Raw genomic sequence first — 20,492 nt, forward strand, 5'->3', positions numbered from 1 at the left:
AATCCCCACTGCCCAATCACCACAGTGCCACAGGCTCCTCCTCTCTATCTGCATATGGAATCCCCACTGCCCAATCACCATGGTGCTTCTACTCTCACAGGCTCTTTCTCCCTATCTGAATATGGAATCCCCACTGCCTAGTCAGGTGCTTCTGCTTGCAAACTCTGTCAGCCAATCACCTCTTTTCTACCATGTCCCCACACATGGCCCGTCTTGGAGAATTAATAATATAGATTTAATATAAAAGAATATTTGAAGTTTAAGCTTTTCCCCATAGGGAAAAATGGAGATTTTAGCAGCCTTATAGCTCCATGTGGGGGGCACCAGGATGTTCCAGAGTGGGTTGTGGTGGATGGTAGTGCCCAATGGGTACAAGGAAGCTACTACCCATATGCCAACCACCTCTAAACCTACAAGCCGGTGGGGCACTGGGTTTTGTTGTTTCTGAGATGTCTTTCTGAGAGTAGATTCTCTGGTATGAATGAGAGTGGATTCAATGTTTGTCATTGAATCCATTCTCATTTCCTACCGGAGAATCTACTCTCAGCAGGACATCTCAGAAACAACAAAACCCAGTGTCCCAGGGGCTTGTCGTCTTGGGGGTGGTTGGCACCCTATATGAAATACACCACACCCCACTCTGGGCCACCCTAGTGCCCCCCAAATGGAGTTATGGGGCTGCTGAAATTCTCCATTATTCCCTATGGGCAAAAAGCTTAAAGATGCACAAACTTCAGAAATTCTTTAAAAATCACCCCTTTCATCAATTTCTTTGAAAAATGGGTGGTAACAGGCACTACCACCTGACCCACTCTTCTGCCCCCGAAACCCCTTTTCTGCCCCGAATCTGCCCCAAAGACATCCCAACTTCAAAAATCTTTTAAAAATCACCCCTTTGCCCAATTCCTTTGAAATATGTATGGTAGCTTCCTTGCACCCATTGGGCACTACCACCCACCACAACCAGCTCTGGGCCACCCTGTTGCACCCCCCCCCGGAGTTATAACTTAGGCTGCTGAAATCCCCATTATTCCCTATGGGGAGAAGCTTAAAGACACATAAACTTCAAAAAGCATTTAAAAACCACCCCTTTGCCCAATTTCTTTGAAATATGGTTGGTAGCTTCCTTGCACCCATTGGACACTACCACCCACCACAACCCATTCTGGACCACCCTGGTGCCCCCCCCCCGTGAAGCTATAAGGCTGTTAAAATCTCCATTATTCCCTATGTGGAAAGGCTTAAAGATGTGCCAACTTCAAAAATTCTTTAAAAATCACCCCTTTGCCCAATTTCTTTGAAATGTGGGTGGTAGCTTCCACCCATTGGGCACTACCACCACCTCACTCTTTTGCCCCCGGGACCCATTTTTTGCCCCCAAATCAATTCGCATTTGGAAAATTCTGGTACAAGTTGAAACTGGGGTGATTCAGGTGGGCAGATTTGGACCCAAAACCAATTGGGGGTGATTTGATTTGGGTACAAATCAAAATAGAAAAATCAATTTGTGCACATTCCTAGTCTGAATAGAGCTTTTGTTTCCTTATTTGTGTGTGCCTTAGAGTGGGTTTGCTTCTGATTTTCTGGGGAGCAGCTGTCAGCATAGCATCAGAGAGGCAAGGAAGAATGCAGGTCTGACTCCAGCTCCTTCCAGGCGCAGAAGCCCTTCTACTCTTGTTCATTTCTGGCACATGATATAATATATTTTAAGTATTTAAAGAACTTTATATACATTGTCTCAGTTATGGTGCCAGGTTTCCAGAGGCTCATACTTGAGATACAGGGAGTGAATCATGGGAGCTAAGGAATGGTTTCTGACAGTGGAGACTGCTGAGAGCAGATGATGACATTTGGTCATAGGGAGAGCAAGTTGTGCCTGGTCCTTCTGGGTGGATCCTGATAGATCAAGCAAAAATACCCCACGCACACACCCTTGAATCTGGCCATGCTCCTTGGAATCTAGTTCATTTCCCTGGAGATCCTGAAACTTCAGGTTAAACCCTGATTTGACATATGAAGTTGCCTTATCCCGAGTCAGGTGATTGGTTCATCTAGATTAATATTGTCCACACTGACTGACTAAACCTCTCTCTCTGGCTTCCAATGGGTCCTAGCTGAAGTTGCCAGTGAGTCAGGGACCTTCTGCAGGCAAACCATGTTCTCTGCCACTGAGCTGCAACCCTCTCCAAATATCAGTAATTATTACTAATTATAATAATTAGCCAGACTTACATGTCTCATTAATTCTGAGTAATTAGTAATTTTCATTAACCCTGATCTCAGTAATTCTTCTGACTGCTCTGTGTGGTAGCCCAGCATAATTTGCCCCATATTGCAAACTGAGGAAGCTGAGGCAGCAGTGGCTTGCTCAAGGCTGTCTAATGAGTTCATGACTGAGGAGCTGAGATTCAAATGGGGGGACTTCCCAAAGCACAACTTGCACATTTGACTCCAAATGTGCTGGAGAGCACATTGCTCTCCATAAGAATACATTTTATTTATAAATCTTGATAATATAACCCTAAAGGATTATGAGAGAATAGGAAATAATATATTTTCCTATACCTTCTCCAAACAAAGTCTGTACATAGAAATCTTCCGTATGTGTGTTCAAGGATTTGAGAAAGTTGTCTCTGGAACCCCCAGAACTTCTTTTTAAAAATGCTTTGCTTACAGTGTGGTTTGGCCTGTTTGGGAAGGGAAAAACCCCCCAGCAACCCCATACTTTTGTTTAGGAGAGGAGTCAAAAGTTGCCTTCTTGGCAACTATGGTTGCTGAGTTTCACAGCCTCCTCCTCAGGGTCTCTAGGCCAAGGGGTTACTTTACAGGGGGAGAAGCCAAAGAGGCTGTTCTTACACAAACATCATCTATGCTTTCCACCATTCCAAAGTTCAAACAGCCCCTCTTATCCAGCATGTTGTTTCAGTCCCAGTATCATTTTCTCTCATTTGGTGAGAGTGACTGAAGGGCAGATATAAGTAAAACCTAATACACAGGGGAAAGAGTTAATAATCCTACCCTGAAAATGTAATTGGGACAATGGGCTCCAGCCCGTTCTCTACCAGCTGTTACCTTTTCGCTCCCTAGCTTCACCCCTTGAGTCTCTGGCAACTAATATTCTGTTTTGGATATAGCCACCAGAAAATATGTGTTTACTACAAAGATGTTACTACATCTATACTACATATATTTACATTGTATTGAATTTATGCTAGAAATGATGTTAGATTTGTGTCCTATTCAGGTCTGCCATGGGGGCTGTTAAGGCAAGGTAAGACTGGTCTGCAGGGCCTGAGAGAACTCCAAGGGAGCAAGTTGATTCAACAGAATCCTATATCTATCTGAGGTCTTTTAAGTCTCTTGACCTGACTTTTATGTCTCTCAGGCACCACTCCTCTGATCCTTAAAAGGGTAGCCCCTAGGCCTGGACTGAGCATTCTGCTGTCTCTCAGGCACTTCTTGTCTAATGTATTCCTTGTGTTGGATAGCAAGCACCAAAGGGCAAATGGTTTCTGGCATATCCAGGTTCTGCTCTTCAGATGAGTCCAGCTCCAGGCCTAGGAGGACTATCTCTGAGAGCCTGGGTTCCCAGGCCTGTAAGTGATGGGGATTTACCTTTTACCCCTTCAGGTCCAAGTCCTGGTTGTCGCTCATGGTAGGGGCCACGATAATCCTCAAATATAGAATTTGGTCAAGAAAACTGTATTCCTCTTGTACAATAGTTATATGGCATTTTTATGATAGAGGAGAGATAGAAGGATTGAAATGAGATGTATATAGATGAAATGAAGTGTATTTTACATACATATTTTGATATTTATATAAAATTAACACTCAATTATTCACACAAATATATTAAATGCTTTTATAGTACTTTAAAAAAATCCATTAATTTGAACATTTGGACCTGCAACTGTTGCCCAGATGTTACTCCAATGTGGACATTTTAGGACTAAGTTCTAAAAACATGAGAGGCCTAAGACTATAGCGTTATGGCTTATTGTAGTGAATACACATAGAAAAGTGAGTAAATGTGAGTGAATACGCATAGAAAAGTTGTCCCAGTGGGTATAACCTAACTGAGAATAATCCATCAGGAAACTCAGGTTCTGCTCATTGGGACCATTCCCAGAAAAGCTGGTTGACTGAGGCATTGTGATGGAACTTTTGCACAAAATAGTTAATTCCAACAATCACTCATAAGTAGCAAATATTACATGGCACAATAGGAGGCAATTTAATTTAGTTCCGACTTGGGACTAGGCTGCTCAAGGAATAGCATGTGATGCAGGTGTGCATAAGGAGTTTACTGTCTGCACAAAGTGTGAGAAGTGCAGGCCTCTTGTGGTCCAACCACCAGTGCCCAAAATTGTACTTCACAAAATTCTGTGAAGAATTTCAGTCCCTCAATTTGTACACAAATAATTTTGATGTAGGTTGTAGGATTTTTTTCTTCCAAGTCCCAGCAAAATATCTTCTGACCTAGGTACAACCTAAACAACCTTTCTTAATACATGATTAACTTTTCAATTACATTTCAAAACAACCACTTGTGTGCTTTAAGTATGCAGACAACTCTGTCTTTCTTTCAGCCACTTATGGTGGAGCACTCTTACAGTGAACAAGAAGTCACACAGTAATAGACCTCTTGTTCATTTGTAGAATAATAAAACTAAAATGATTTTTCAGTGATAGTTACAATATAAATGTATCCCTATACATTCATTCATTCATTCTAGCTTCCCACAAAGAAAAGGAACACAGGGCAGATATAAGCGGACAAGAGTAGGCTGAGTTTTTGGTGGCTCCTATTGAGCTCTGTGGAACAAAGTTAACAGCTTGCAATCTAGGACCCAGAGAGGGGTCAAAATGTCTGCCAGTTACTGGTTTTCCCATCTTAATAAAAGCCCCGAGTGCAGCCTGCAACTTTCTCCCGTATTATAAATACCTGCACAGGCAGGGCAAAAGGAGACCCAACAGTCCTCTCTAACAGTGCATTTGTCCACCTCTACCAACAAAGATCCTGTGGAGAGGGTGCAATTTGTTGTGTAGAGAGTACACAGAGAAGCATTGCACCCCCATGGTTCCCCCCTATACAGGCCTCCCTCTATAGACATCATTAGGTTGACAGAACCTAAGGGGTATGTATACTCATGGGTCAAATGGTCCGTAACCCAGAATTTGGCTTAAAATAAGCCAAATCTATTCTTTCAGGAATGATAGTGAGTGAAAGATAGATTAGTTGTTTGTGGTGAATTACTTAGCACCTTGCTTTTCTTTTTTTTAACAAGTCCTCCTGCATCATGCCATTTATAATTAGCCTAATATACACTTTCTGTCTATTTCAGGACGGGTTGGGCTATGGAAAGACATCTTCACTGTCTCCATGAACGAGAAATTTGATTTAGTTTACAAACAGAAGATGGGGAAGTGTGACCTGAATTTTGACTTTTATTTATAAAAGAACAACAATGCATGTTAGATCTTCTGGCTCTCTGCATTCACTTATAACTTGCTGGACACAACAGTGTGGCTGTTATATGTATCAAGATTTACATGCAAATGGCAGAATGCACTGGGAAGTAAGAACATAAGAAGAACGCCACAAAAAGCCCCACTACATTGGATCAAAGGTCCACATAGCCTAGCATTCTCTTTGCAAATGTAATCAATCAAAAGGCAACTGCTTTCCCCTGTTGTTTCCCCCCAGCATCTGGCATTCACAAAGGCTGTATGTCACTATCCTAGCTAATGGGTCTACTATAGACCTACATTCCACAATTTGTTGACTCCCTTTTAAAGCCATTTAACTTGGGGCTCGCATTACATCTCACTGCAGTAAAACCTATGTTAATTATACAGTGTATCAAAAAGTGCTTTTTCTTGTCTTTCTTGAAATATTGCTGGTCAATTTCAATGCTTTACCCTAAATTTTACAGTGGTGTGAAAGAGAGAAAACCTTCTCTGTCTGCTGTCCCCATAATTCATAATTTTACACACTTTTCCTGTGTTCTCACTCAGTGTTTTGCTTACAGTTGGCTCACACAAAGGCATTTACACAAGCAGAGGTGTTTGGACCTTTTTAAAGCACTTTTTTGGTAAGAGAAAGGGGTGTTATCACAATAGTAACTAAATCATTGCATATATATATATTTTCTGAGATGTAGTGTAATAATCCTGTGCCTGTTTACTTCCAAGACCTACTTTAAACAGTGGGGCTTATTCTTAGGTAAATAGGCATAAGATTGCAGCTATGCAACACAATCCTATGCATGCTTATTCAGAAGCAAATTTCGCTGAGTTGAATGTGACTTACTCACAAGTAAGTATGCATAGGATTACAGCCTCGGTGATCCTCCCCCCACCCAAGTATATAAACATTTTATATTTTCTTTCTTGGGAAGGTACTCCAACCCTTCACTTACTCTGTACCTGCATAGCTCCTATTCATTTCAATAGGGCTTGTGTAAAATAATTTCCCAGTGCACTGTGCTCAAACAGAAACTAAGCAAACAATATAAAATACTGTACAAATGTGTTTGATCCTGTTCTTTCTCCACAAACATGCTAAAAAAGAAATGAATATCAAGAATATGTGGCTACTATAGAGTGCATTCTATAAGGGGGAGGTGAGAGAATGAGGTTAGAGATGTATACCTTTTTAGCCCTACAATTATTTTAAATCCTTTATAGAAGCTGTTCAGTGAAAATCTTAAAATAGTTCAGTGAACTAGACCAAGTTCAGAGGGGAGGATAACTGGTCTGGGGAGGAGAGCTGATCTTGTGATAACAAGCATGAATTGCCCCCTTTGCTAAGCAGGGTAAGCCCTGGTTTGCATTTGGATGGGGGACTACATGTGAGCACTGTCTGCTGTAAAATATTCCCCTTAGGGGATGGGGCTGTAGCTCAGTAGTAGAGCATCTGTTTGCACACAAAAGGTCCCAGCTTAACTCCCTGGCATCTTCAGGTACGACTGGAAGAGACTCCAGGTAGGACTGGGAGAGACCTGAAACCTTGGAGAGCTGCTGTCAGTGAGTGTAAACTCACTATACTGAGTGTAGACTATAGTGAGCTAAATGGACCCATGGTCTGATTTGGAATAAGGCAGCTTCCTATGTTACTATGGGAAGTAGGTTGCAGGCTAAATTGACATGTTGAAATAACATTGGGGGTTAGGCTGATGAAAACTGTTATTGTTTTGGATAACAACACTATCCAACAAACTTGGATAACAACACTATTTTATCCCCAAATTACAATGGGTAATTCATTTCATTTTCTCAGTTGAATACAGGCATGAAGGTTCTTGTATCTTCTGCCACCATTCATCTCCAGTAGTCCTTTCCTATAACAACTATTGCCCTTGATAGCATGGAATGCTTTAGGCATAGGGTGTTACTCTAATAGAGAAAGTCCAAATATTTAAAAAATAAATAGGATTTATTGTTCACAAAGAAAAACAAATAAATCAAAAGTTGATTCTTTCCAAGTAGCATACAGTTCAAAACAAAGACAGTTACAATTTACCATCTTATAATCTGTCCCTCTCTGTTAGCTTCCTCCTTGGTAGTTAAATTCCGATTCTCCTCCCTAAGTTCTGAGATGCATGGAACTCTCCCTGTCAATCCCAGTACCCAACAACAGTTGCCATGCTCACCTGACTAACCCCTAGACTAAATAACAGATAAACACATAAACAATTGTTAACCAGTAAGTTCTTCACAAAAGGAACTTGCATTATTTCCAAGAAAAATCTGAGAATGTTCTTGCAAGGTGGGTCTTGGTTTAGTTGATAATTGGATTTGTCCCAATCCAGATATATTAATTTAGGGATGTGCAAAAGAAAAGGGTTAAATTCCCCTTCCTCCATGCAGCAGTCTTTATCCTAATCCCCCATTAAACACACACACACTCAATATGAGTGTGGTTATGAACTTCATTTTATGTTGCTTTAATTTCTCCCTTCTATTGTTGTTTTTCCTGTTATGCGAAGCTGGAAATTTTATTCCCTCACTCTCAGTATGAGACATTGGGGGTTTGTAATGGGATTTGTTCTAGAAGGATTGGCTGATTGCTGTCAGGTTTTTTTTTTTTTGCTGAATCATGACACTGAGTTGTATTTAAGAGCACAACTCAGTCACTTTTGTATAGCACTGAGGCTGATGTTTTACACTGAAATGTCTGCTATCTTGAACACCTGTTTTTTAACATATATTTGCACATTAAAGAGGCCTTGAAAAAAGCTGGTGAACTATATATACTATAAACATATGTATTTGTTGGTTAAATTTCTACCCACTTCTCAATCAATGCACTTCAGTGCAGTCAAGATCAAATGTTCAAGTTATTTTTAATGAATGAATGCTTCATAGCCCTTATGGGTTATAGGGCTGCTCAGTTTTGGCCCTCCAGCTGTTTTTGGACTACAGCTCCCATAATCCCCAACCACAGTGACCAACAGTCAGGTATTATGAATTTGTAGACCAACATCTGTAGGAGGGCTGAAGTTGGGCAGCTCTGTGTGACACACAGAACCAGGTCTCACGATCCATGAGACCTGGTTTCTTCGGGTGAACAGGGAGAGCGGGCTAAGCCCACTCTCCCCGCTCACAAACAGAGAGGGAGCCCTGGGCGGCCACATTGGCCGCCCACACGATTGCCGGCTCTGAGACGGAGCCGGCGGGGGCTGGGGAGCTTGGGGGCCATGCAGCCCCCGGAAGCCCCAGTATGCCCTGAGCGAGCGAGGAGAGGCGAGCTTTTCGCCTCTCCTCCGGGGGTCTACTCGTGAATAGGCAAGGCGCAAAGCCACGCCATGGCTACTCATGATTTTGAAAACCAGGTGTGCGGAGCGCTCACTCCGCAAGTTTGGGGGCAGGGGTTCTTGAACGGGTTACCCGCTCTAGAACCACTGGGCTCGCAGCCGAGCCCGGTGGTTCTGACGATTTGCAAAACTCGGGCCAGGCTCTCCTAGCCCGATTTTTGCAGATCGTCAGAATAGCCCCATAGTCTCACTGAGACTGAAGGTTCTCAGCGAGAAACTCTGACTGAGTATTCCAGTAAAATGGCCTCCATGGAGACAATTTGATGCCAGGATGCTAGCTTAGCTTTTTCTCTAACATGCTAGTTTTTTGTGTGCAAATATTTTTTGTATAGAGGAACTCTCCATCATATGAGCTCCCACCTGCAGTCAGACAACTCAGAAACAGGTTTACCACTTAGTTTACTACTAGGCCCAAGTTGAATCAAGTTAGATCATTAATTTGCTCCACCCAACTTTGCAAATCAGCACTGTACTGTGAATCATATTTAAGTTTTCTCCTGTATATGGGTTGCAGAGATGTGCTGACCCAATTACTGAACCTTTGTTGACTTGAACAGGAATGAAACCAGAAACAGCGCTGAAATAGAACATTTAATGCTTGATTCTTCCCTGCTCCCCATGGGTATGTCATATCTCTCCCCCTCCCCCCCTGCCCCACCCAAAGTCTGAGAAATTAGAATTCAGGAAGATATGCAGAAGACTTGTTAGCTCCTTTTTTTAAAGCTTTAATTTGATTTGTTAACTAATCAGGAAAAAACAAAACACAAAAACCCTGGCCTTCAAAAATCAGTAGCTGAAACTTTTCACAGCATGGAGAGATCAGCTATCACCTAACTTCAAGCTCCTATTGAAGTATCAGCTGAACAGTAGTATCAGCTAATGCCTGACTTGCAAGCTCCTATTAAAGGCTTAGCTATTGTAACTAGTTGAAAAGTTGGTATCTTTAGCTACAATTCTAGCCACAACCTACTCCTTCTGGTACTAAGGCAGATTTATCACCAATGAGTGCTTGTTGTTAGGTTAGGGCATTTCCTCATCATAGTGTTACTTGTGCTGGTAATATTATGTATGCATTGTATAACAGGGAGATACTATGTATGTATGGTTCTATGAAATCCTAAGGGCAATCCTTATGATGCAAGTATAAAATAAACCAATAGCATGCAGTTCAAAACTGATTGGCAGCCACAACTAATCTGAATGATAATCATGACCTGTGCTATTTATATACCTATCCAGAAAAACAACTATGTATATGATCTGAAAGGTTTGTCTGTTAATATGAGAATCAAGGTTTATTCTTGCTTTTTCTGTTTTTATTATAGTGTTGCCAAGCCACAACCCAGGAAACATCTCTTTAGTAACCTGGCAAACATGAAAGAGGATGCAGACCTAGGTTTCCCCTACACCAAGTGTAGGGGAACAGGTTCACTGTGGTCCTCAGCCAAGGGTCTTTGCAGGCCCCTTTAATGGGTGTGGGGCAACTGTGCTGATTGCTGCTAGATTTATTTATTTATTTATACAAACCTATAATGCTGTACATATAATGTTGAGTCACTGTACACTAGAGGCACTGCATGGTAGTAAAGGAAGTTTGCTGAAGAGTGCTCTGAGCTGCCACCACTAAGGTTTGGGGAAGGCTTACCATAGCAGCAGCAGGTTGGAGTGTTCCTTGGTGGCTTCCACCTTTTTTCCCCACCAGGGCCTCAGATCATCCATGGACCCTTCAGTTGTCCTAAGCTCTTGGCCAACAGCTGATGCTGGCTTTGCCTGCACCACTCCCCCCTCCAGTCCTATTGCCTACCCTCCTGTCCCACTTTTTATGGAGCTGTGCATAAGTACCACTTGTGCTAGCAGAAGGGAGGGGTAAGTAGGGTTGTTTGATTGCTACCCAGAGATCCTCAATTAGCTGTTAAAATAATTGATGAAATGGGATATGAAATAACTTGATGTTTCCTTCCATCCCCTTCCAATCTTACACACACACTCATTCACTCCTGGTGCTATGTGAGAAACTTGGATTGCTGCTCATTACACCTGATGGAGGAGTGGATGGATGGACAGCACAGTTGCTAGAAGCCACAACTGCTTTGTATCCCACTTTGTCAGTGATTATAAAAATATAACAGGCAAACCTATCAGCTAATGGAGGATGGGGCCAGAGGAAGGTCAGAACAGAAAATGGCTGGCTTCAACCTTTTTAACAGCTTTGGGATTTAAAGAGAGAGGAAAATTCCCCATGTTGTAACCTGGCAGCCCTACACTGTTGTGGCTTACAAAAAACTGTAAGGAATGAGCAACAATTAGCATTTATATTTGGCATGGGGGGAAAGTGGTCAGTTAAATGAAACTATTGGCAAATGGAATCAGATCTTGTGGCTTGACAGCACTACTTGTATATGTGTGAGTGAAACTGCTTTCTGTATACTTTATTTTTATATTTTTAGTACTGTGAAGAAGCACTACATATTATACTTCTGTGCTTGCTTGCTTATTTAATAAAGACACATTCCATGTATAGTGGTTGTCTGCTTCTTTATTTCAGGATGATCTAGGGCAGGGATTCTCAAACTTGGGTCCTCAGGTGTTATTGGACTTCAACTCTCATAATCCCCAGCCTCAGTGGCCTTTAGTTGGGGATTATGGGAGTTGAAGTCCAATAACACCTGAGGACCCAAGTTTGAGAATCACTGATCTAGGGGGAAGGAAGGGATTAAAAGTTGAAGAAAAGATATGGTTTCATAACCAGGTGGCAATATCATACCAATGCAATGAAGAGGTTTTGAGGCCCAGTTCACACACATCCAAAGGGAAGGCTTTATCTAATACTTGCTGCTAAAAAACTTGTAAAATGATGTCACTGGATACTGAAGTACAGAATAAACAAACTTTACTTAACATTGTGCAAGGTTTACTACAACTGATCTCAAAATGGCTGTTGTTCTAGGTTTCAGTGCTATTGTCCCCTAGCACTGCTTGCCTCTACTCATAGTGTAATATTTTCTTTTACATGTGGGGTAAGGGGTATATATACTTTTATAATCCAGTTTCCAGAAGTCACTTCACTTGTCAGAGTCAGGCAGATGCTCCAAAGTATTTGCAGAAAAATAATATATAATGCAGCATGGCTGAATGAAAGTCAGAGAGAGATTCAGGAGGGACAGGAAGTGGACTATTCCACCCTTCTTAGACATACATGGGGTGGCTCCCCCATGAGGTGGTTGCCTCAAGTGGCAAATATTTGGGGTACCAGATGGTGGCAAGATGCCCCTCCACCTTTGACCATCAGAGTGGTATTTTTTGTCTTTTGTTTTGCCAAGCAGTGGTACAGCTACTATTCCACAAAGAGCCACCCCCAGAGGGTCCTCTGTTATCACTGCCTCCTAGCCTGGTGTGCACTTTCTTACTTCCATTGCCAGGCTAGTAATACAAAGGAGGAAGCGGAAGAGAAAATTAGGAAAGAACAGAAGGTGCTCTGCAGAGCGTGTATTGTACTCTACTGCTTTTTCATTATTTCTTCTGCTTCCTCCTTTACATTAAGGCAACAATGTGTGAAGCAGGTAGGAAGGTGCATACCACAGCAGTCAGTGGTGACGTGTTGCTGTTGCAGAGGTGGGTGTGGGTGTTAGCGTTTGCATGTAGATGCAGAGAAGTGGCTGTTGTAGCTGCCAGAAAGAAAAGGAGGCATGTGGAGGGTGGGGGCACCAGCATTTGATGCCTTTGTTGAACTCAGGTACACTGAGTTCTCGGACTACTATTGGACATATACTCACATGTGTCCAGAGATCCCATGGTGCTACAGTAATGATTTAGATACTGGGATCAATGATTTTGGCTTTTCCCACCCAAATAGTTCTGGTATAGAGGTTGTTGCTGTTACAAAGAAATATACCAGCATCTGTTCTACAAACTCTGCTCCTAGACAACATGTTTACCCTGTATTTGTTTGTTTATTATTTGCATGTATATCCTGCTTCATATTATTTGCATGTATATCCTGTTATATTTCCTGCTTCAAACAGAGCACCTTCCCATAGATATAAATACATCAAATGATAGGGTTGCATAGTGATTAGCTGTTGAGATGCATTTCTTTTCCAAGGCAGAACTGAGAGCTTTGTCCTCTATGGAGACATGCTGTGTTGTATTCTATCTAGTAATATTTTATTTTGTATTGTTGCAAAATTTGTCCCAGTGGGGATCCTGTGTAGAGAGTGCCCGCGGGAGTTGGGGATGAAGTCAGAATGGAAAAAGGGAGAGAAAGGAGGAGAAAATGGAGTTGTTTCTGAACAAACCTTTAGTTAATCTATATGAGATTTCTTTGTGTGTGTGAAGGAAGCAGCTATAAGACAATCTACCTGCTAGTTTGAAGTACACAGATTAAGTGGGCATGTTTGAAGATCTCAGGGCACCCCAGGCCCTTTGCCTTCTTTCCACTACTTTCCAGTTGCAGCACCCACTTAGCTTCTCATCACAGCACTCTCCTTTCTAGGATCTGACTAAGCTATGAGGTCAGGAGTGAAGGAACAAAATGGGAGTGGCTGCAAGAAGTGAGATCCAAAGGTTTGGGACTGGGAGAGTTGTGAGGGAGCTAGACCACTATGCAGGTCCTTTAGGGCATGGGGGTCACCACTAGTCTTCTCCCCAGCTTCCAGCACACCCCACCTCCAGCCTCCCCCACCCCCACGCCCAACCCCAGCCTTATTTTTCTCTCCTAGGAACTGACAGAGTGTTTTGACCAGGAAGATCCTAGTCAGGTTAGGGGTGAAGATTGAAACAGAGAGGCCACAAAAGGGGGGGGGGACCACGAGGTAGTTTCCTTAAGTGGATCTGCCTGTTCCTTTGCCTTCACTCCCATACCTTCCAGAGCCCCACTTACAGCCTCGTCAGTCACTCTCCCCTCCCCACATTTCTCTCCTGCTGGGATCTGACAGAGCATTTTGCCCAGGAAGATCCCAGTCAGGTTGGGGAGAGGTGAAGGAGTGAAACAGAGAGAATGCAAGAGAAGAGATCCCAAGAAAAGGTTGCACTAAGGGGGGAATGAAATTGGCACTCTGGCAACTTTGACTATCCAGCTCTTGTTGCACTACAATAAATAAATTGTGACTGGGGATGATGGGAGATGTAGTTCAACAACAGCTGGACAGCCAAGGTTGCCTACCTCTGCAGACACACTAGAAAAAGTCAAAAACAAAATAACGGTAGAATAATACTCTCTAGAGAACCAAATAAGAAAGAAAGATAGTGCAATCCTATGCACGCTTACATGAGTATCGTCCACTAACATAGTTAAACCCACTTCTCATTAAACATGCATAAGATCACTCTGGAAACCTACCAGATGAGTGCAACATAAAAATAGTTTATTTCAGTTTATTATTTTTTTTAAGGAAAAGCAAAAAAGCATCATGTTTTATGGGCGACTTATCCAATGCTCATCATCCCATCCTCTAAATGATATTATATGATCCCATCAGTTTTGTGGACATTCAATTTGCCAAAACCTAGGATATACGCTTTCCAAAGTGTCTGAACAACTTTCATAAAAAGTAATAAAGTTACTCATGACAATACTTATTTTTGCAACCACTGAATAAGTGGTTATTCTATAACTTAGAATATAATCGTTATATTCTGTAACTATTGCATGTTAACTGATAAGAAAAAGATTCTTACCATGAATTCATTTGATTGAAGCCATGAAGTAAGTCCTTGTCCAGAATTTCTGAATGCAATCATAATGAATTTTTTTGGTCTCCTAACATGTCTTAAAGAAACTGCCTTAATAACTTTGTCATGAGATGCTGTAATACATGACAGAATTTCTAATAGCATTTTTCTGAGATCTGCCCCCATTTCAGCAAATTTGCATTTGAATGAGAGACTACATGGGTGAGCACCATAAAATAGGAAGCTGCAATATACCATTAGTCTATCAAGCTCAGTATTGTCTTCACAGACTGGTAGCGGTTTTTCCAAGGTTGCAGGCAGGAATCTCTCTCAGCCCTATCTTGGAGAAGCCAGGGAGGAAACTTGAAACCTTCTGTTCTTCCCCAAGTGGCTCCATCCCCTGAGGGGAATATCTTACAGTGCTCACACTTCTAGTCTCCCATTCAAATGCAAATGGGGCAGATCATGCTTAGCTAAGGGGACAAGTCATGCTTGCTACGACAAGACCAGCTCTCCTCTCATAGCTTATGAGCATTTTCAGGCTTGCATGCAGAAGATCCAAGGTTCAGCCCCTGTCATGCCATCTCATTTTGTGGGACCCTTTATTTACTCTAAGTCCTCTAGCACTGCATGGCCCAACAACAAGGCAGCCTCAGGAAAATGGACACAGACACCGGCTGGTTTTAGTCAATCAATGCATATATGTTTTCTTATAGTCAATTAAACAACAAGCTAGCTCCTAATTCACATACACACACACATTCATACTCACCAGCCCCACTCCAAAGATGATCAGCCTTTAAAGGGGAGTTGGAAGAAGCGTGAGGCCTCACTCTGGATGGTGGTGCTTCTCCGGGATCTTCTGCTTTCCTACCTGACTTATAAAGGGATATTTCCACTCCGGCTGGTACATCTACTGTCCACTCTCATTTCTGTGATCACAAGATGTACTCATCTTAACTTTTTGTTCTTTTCCAGTTCTTTGTCCTTTACAATGTCTTCAGCAGTTTTCCTCGATTCTCACCGATTCTTCAGGCCTTTGGCATCTTTCCCAACATTGTTCATGTTCGAAAGAGAGTGGGGCTGGGGCACACTTGATGTTGTTTACTCATGCATTCTTCCATACGTACTGTCTGCAAGTATTACCTAAGTTTCTCAATTTGTCAAGATTACATAGTCCATGGGGTTACAAAATGAGCTGTTACAAATTAGTATATTGTTCCCTATCTCTGGATCATTATAAACTTGCAGTTCAGCCAAGTATTTTACTGTTACAAATTAATATATTGTTTCTTATTTCTCTTATTTATTATAAACTTGCAATTCAGCCAAGTATTTCATACATCACTACTATTACAAGGCTAGCATAATTCTACAATTCGAACATATGAAGCTGCCTTACACCAAATCAGACCAGTACTCCATCTAGCTCAGTATTGTCACTGGCAATGGCTTCTCCAAATTGCAGGTGGGAGTCTCTCTCAGCCCTTTTTTGGAGATGCCAGAGAGATAATTTGGAACCTTCTGCATGCAAGCATGCAGGTGCTCAGGCTGCGGGAGAACTCCCCTGCTGTCCGCTTCCCCGGCTGGCTGCAAATGGCGCGCAAAAGGCTTCCTAGAAGCCATTTGCAGCCAGCCGGGGAAGCGGATGGGGACGGCAGGGGAGTTCTCCTGCCGATCCCTCGTTGAAATGGGAAGGGAAGGGGCGGCAGGGGTCTTGGGGGCTTAAAGGGGGCGGCCGCCAGCCGAGCGGGGGCATTTAAGAGGGCGGCAGGGACTGGGAGATACCCTGCCGCCCAATTCAGTATTCAAAAGGAGAGCCGCACCGAGAGGGGGAATGAAGCGGGCGGCAGGGAGGTATGCCGCCCGCTTGCTCTAAGAAATACGGCGGCATTCTTGAGGGGGTAAGCAAAGCCCCCCCAAACTCTTTTGGAACCCCCCACCCGAACCAAAACCACCTGTGTCCGGACCGGTCTGGAGGCCTTTAGAATGGCCTCCGAACCGGTCCGTGCACATGACTACTGTTGGGTGGAGGCTGCTGCGGCGGTGCCGGCGCCCCAAATACTGCATGGAGAGTGGTGAGGCCTTGCCAGGCCCAGCTTGAGAGAGCCCTGAGGAGCCTGGCCTTGTCTTGGGGCTTAGAAGGGAGTCTGCCCTTCTCCCGTCAGCTCATGGTTCTACCTCCTGCTGGGGTCCCAAGGCGAAGGGTGGGCATCCTTGGGGGTGGGATTTGTGAGGCTGCAATCCCAGCAACAGGGAGCTGAGTGCTGAAGTGGGGAAGGGGTGGGATGTCTTCTCACCCTGACTGAAGAACATGCATCCCGCTGACAGCAGCCCAGACCATGCCCCTTTGTGTGTGACATCACATGCAAAGGGGGTGTGGCCTGGGCTGCCGAGAGCCCAGTGATCTCTCAGCTCGTCATTTCCGGCAGTGTCGGCTGCCTGATAGGACATTTTCCCCTTTCTTTTCCTCCAGAGAGGGAGAGAAAGGGGAAAACGTCCTATCGGGCAATTGGCGCTGCCGGAAATAACTAGCAGAGAGTTTGTCCGGACTCTCGGTGGCCCAGGAATGGGAGTGGGGAGTTCACTCTGGGCTCCTCTGGAACCTGAGCCATGGGCTTTGGCGGCCTTTTTTATTGGTGGCCAGGGTTCTTTGAACCCATTTGCCCAATGATGGCTCCACCCCGTCTCCAACAACCACAAGACCATGTAGGGCTAGGAGAGACTCCTGCCTGCAACCTTGGAGAAGACACTACCAGTCAGTGTAGAAAATCCTGAGCTAGATGAACCACTGCTCTGACATGGTATAAGGCAGCTTCCTATGCATTGTTTCCCAGATGTTGACTACAACTTCCAGAATCCCCAAGCAAAAGCCATTGCAGCTGGGAATTCTGGGAGTTCTAGTCAACAACATCTTGGAATCCCTGTTAGAGGGAACACTGTTCCTATGTTCCTAAAATATAGTGAGCTCCTATATGTATGTGTAGATATCCACATAATCTCTGCAAGCATTCCTCCAGATATCAACTTCTTATCTCTGTGTGTGACTCTAGGCTTTTCTTGTCCCTACAGAGTTTCATTTCCTACACTTTCCAATGGGAGTGTATTCCTGCATTTAATAGAAAGGTAACATTTCCCAGGGTTTGGGATTTCGGGGTGGGGGGCAGGGAGTCTGGATGAGGTGCGGAATCTACCTGCAAAAACAGCATGTTTGTATCTTTTGTGGTTTGGTCCCGGACTTGTCAGTGAGTGAGAGAGGCTTAAGCAGCTTTAGGTAGATTAGATAGATAGATAGATAATAGTGAGTAATATTGATTGATTGATTAAGTGCCATCAGGTTGGTGTCAACTCTTAGCAATCACATAGATAGAGTCTCTCCAGGATGATCTGTCTTCAACTTGGCCTTTAAAGTCTCTCAGTGGTGCATTCATTGCTGTCGTAATCGAGTCCATCCACCTTGCTGCTGGTCGTCCTCTTCTTTTCTTGCCTTCACATTTTCCCAGCATTATGGACTTCTTGAGGGAGCTGGGTCTTCGCATAATGTTCCCATAGTATAGTTTGAGCCTGGTCATTTGTGCCTCGAGTAATATAGTGAGCTCCAAATACTTCAGGTGGTGGGGGAGGAAGTGACTGAAGAGGCTGCAAGTGGGGCACTGGAAAGTGAGAGAGAGAAGACAAGGGACCAGGCAGGAGCGGAGCCAGACCGCCAGTGGTCCATGTGGTGACGGCCCTGCTCACCCGGCCTTGCTGTGTCTGACGTCAGACGCAGGGATAGCCACGCCCTGCATCTGATGTCAGACACGGGGGGCATGGTCTGGTTCTCGAACGGAGCTGTGCGGCTCCATTCGGGAGTTTGAGTCCAGCCGGCGTTGTGTTCGCGGCACGGCCAGGAGTGGCTCTTCCCTGCCTCAATGGCAGGGGAGAGCCACTTCTGGCCATGCTGCAAACTCAGCATTGGCCGTCCAATTCCTGAACGGGGCAGGTTGGGGCAGGCGCTGCATTTGCAGCATGGCCAGGAGAGGTTCTCCCCTGCTAAGGCAGGTAAGAGCCACTCCTGGCCGCTCTACAAATGCAGTGGCCATTTAACTCCCAAACAGGGGCTGTGCGGCTCCCACTCGGGAGCTAAACCAGCACCCCTGCATCTGACATCAGACCCTGGGGGCGTGTTGGGGCTTTGAGGCGTGGCCCCTGATTGCTGGTGGCCCGGGTTCTTTGAACCCGTTTGTCCAATGGTGGCTCTGCCCCTGGGACCAGGGGGTGACCTCCTATCTCTAAAGCTTTTCCTTGGTGGGAAGTACTGCCCCTTTCCCCCATCACAGCAAACACCCCCAAACCCACAAAAACCTCCCATTTGAAACTCATACACAGTTTTTCACATTTGTTGATTATCCACAAAAATAGCAACACAGTGCCCACCTGTGCCAGAGATGAAAAGAGCTCTCATCACAAGAGAGGAGAGGAGAGCTGGTCTTGTGGTAGCAAGCATGATTTGTCCCCTTAGCTAAGCAGAGTCTGCCCTGGTTGCATATGAATGGGAGACTAGAAATGTGAGCACTGTAAGGTATTTCCCTCAGAGGATGGAGTCGCTCTGGGAAGAGCACCAGAAGATTCCAAGTTCCCTCCCTGGCTTCTCCAAGATAGGGCCGAGAGAGATTCCTGCCTGCAATCTTAGAGAGGCTGCTGCCAGTCTGTGTAGACAATACTGAGCTAGATAGACCAATGGTCTGACTCAGTATATGGCAGCTTCCTATGTTTCTATGTAATTCTCCATCTCAGGCAGTGAGGAAGAAAATTGTGCCACAAATAAGTCCCGCCAACATAACTGGATGATCCAGTCCCCAGGGCTGTTCTGTTTACAATCCAAGCTCTTTGATAAAGGGGAGGAAAAAACACACCACATTGCAATTTGGGTGTTCATCTAATCACATGATAGTGAATCCTACATTACATCTAGTATTTAAATCCTAGACTAATCCTACATGACATCTAGTATTTAAATCCAGGGTAGAGAATGTGTGGTTTTCCATTCGGATGATCATTTTTACATGGGTTCCGGAATCTAAACACACATTGAAAGTATAATCTGAACTGGCCCAGGGTCTAGCCTTACAGCATATAATAATAATAATAATAATAATAATAATAATAATAATAATAATAATAATAATAATTATTATTATTATTATTATTATTATTATTATTATTATTATTATTATTAATTTGAATTCTATATCGCCCGTCCAAAAATGGCTCAGGGCGGTTTACACAGATAAATAATAAATAAATAAGATGGATCCCTGTCCCCAAAGGGCTCACATTCTTTAAAAAAACACCACAAGATAGACACCAGCAACAGTCACCGGAGGTACTGTGCTGGGGGTGGATAGGGCCAGTTACTCTCCCCCTGTTAAATAAAGAGAATCACCACGGTAAAAGGTGCCTCTTTGCCCAGTTAGCCAGGGAAAGGTGATGGCTGAGGTTCTTCTGAACCGGCCCTTTGAAAACTACGATAACCCATAATATGTATCTGCCAGTGCCTCCCTTATTTCCCCTCCCCCGCTTTCTGTCACGTGTACCAGTGTTTACGTAGGAAATCCAATTTATTTCAGTGAAATTCAATTTCAGGAAAGCATGTTAAGGAACATGACAAGTGTCTTTGCCTAATTGCATACGCGCACACGTGTGTGTACGTGTAGCAGTCGCAGCCGCAGCCGCAGGACTCCAGCCGGATCGAGGCAAAGATGCAGAGAAAAGGAATACCGCATAGCCCTCCTCGCTCCGTATCAACTAAAATCGCCTCCCCACGCCAGCTCCACGAAGCTATTTGCTCCCAGAAAGGGAGAAGAACCCGATTCTATTGCGTGTCTACTTAGGAGGAAGTTCAACTGACTTTAACAGAGTTTAAGTAAATGTACATGAGATTAAAGCACAGAGCGCCAGAGACTCAGTTCCAACTGCGAGATCCGATTGTCACCTGTTTTACAGTTGCTAGGTAGCCAC

At 43.9% G+C, this 20,492-nt stretch overlaps 1 protein-coding gene across 1 annotated transcript in view; it reads left to right on the top strand.

Annotated features, from left to right (window-relative positions):
- SULT4A1 (sulfotransferase family 4A member 1) overlaps nucleotides 1-11,340 on the top strand; it is a 60,378-nt gene extending 49,038 nt beyond the window's left edge. The window contains exon 7 of the mRNA XM_053255964.1: nucleotides 5,349-11,340. Within this exon, the coding sequence (XP_053111939.1) occupies nucleotides 5,349-5,461 (113 nt within the window). The 3' untranslated portion in view covers nucleotides 5,462-11,340. The remainder of the gene's footprint in view (nucleotides 1-5,348) is intronic.
- The last annotated feature ends 9,152 nt before the right edge of the window (nucleotides 11,341-20,492 follow it).

This window comes from Hemicordylus capensis, chromosome 5 (genome assembly GCF_027244095.1).
Source record: "Hemicordylus capensis ecotype Gifberg chromosome 5, rHemCap1.1.pri, whole genome shotgun sequence".
Classification (NCBI taxonomy): domain Eukaryota; kingdom Metazoa; phylum Chordata; class Lepidosauria; order Squamata; family Cordylidae; genus Hemicordylus; species Hemicordylus capensis.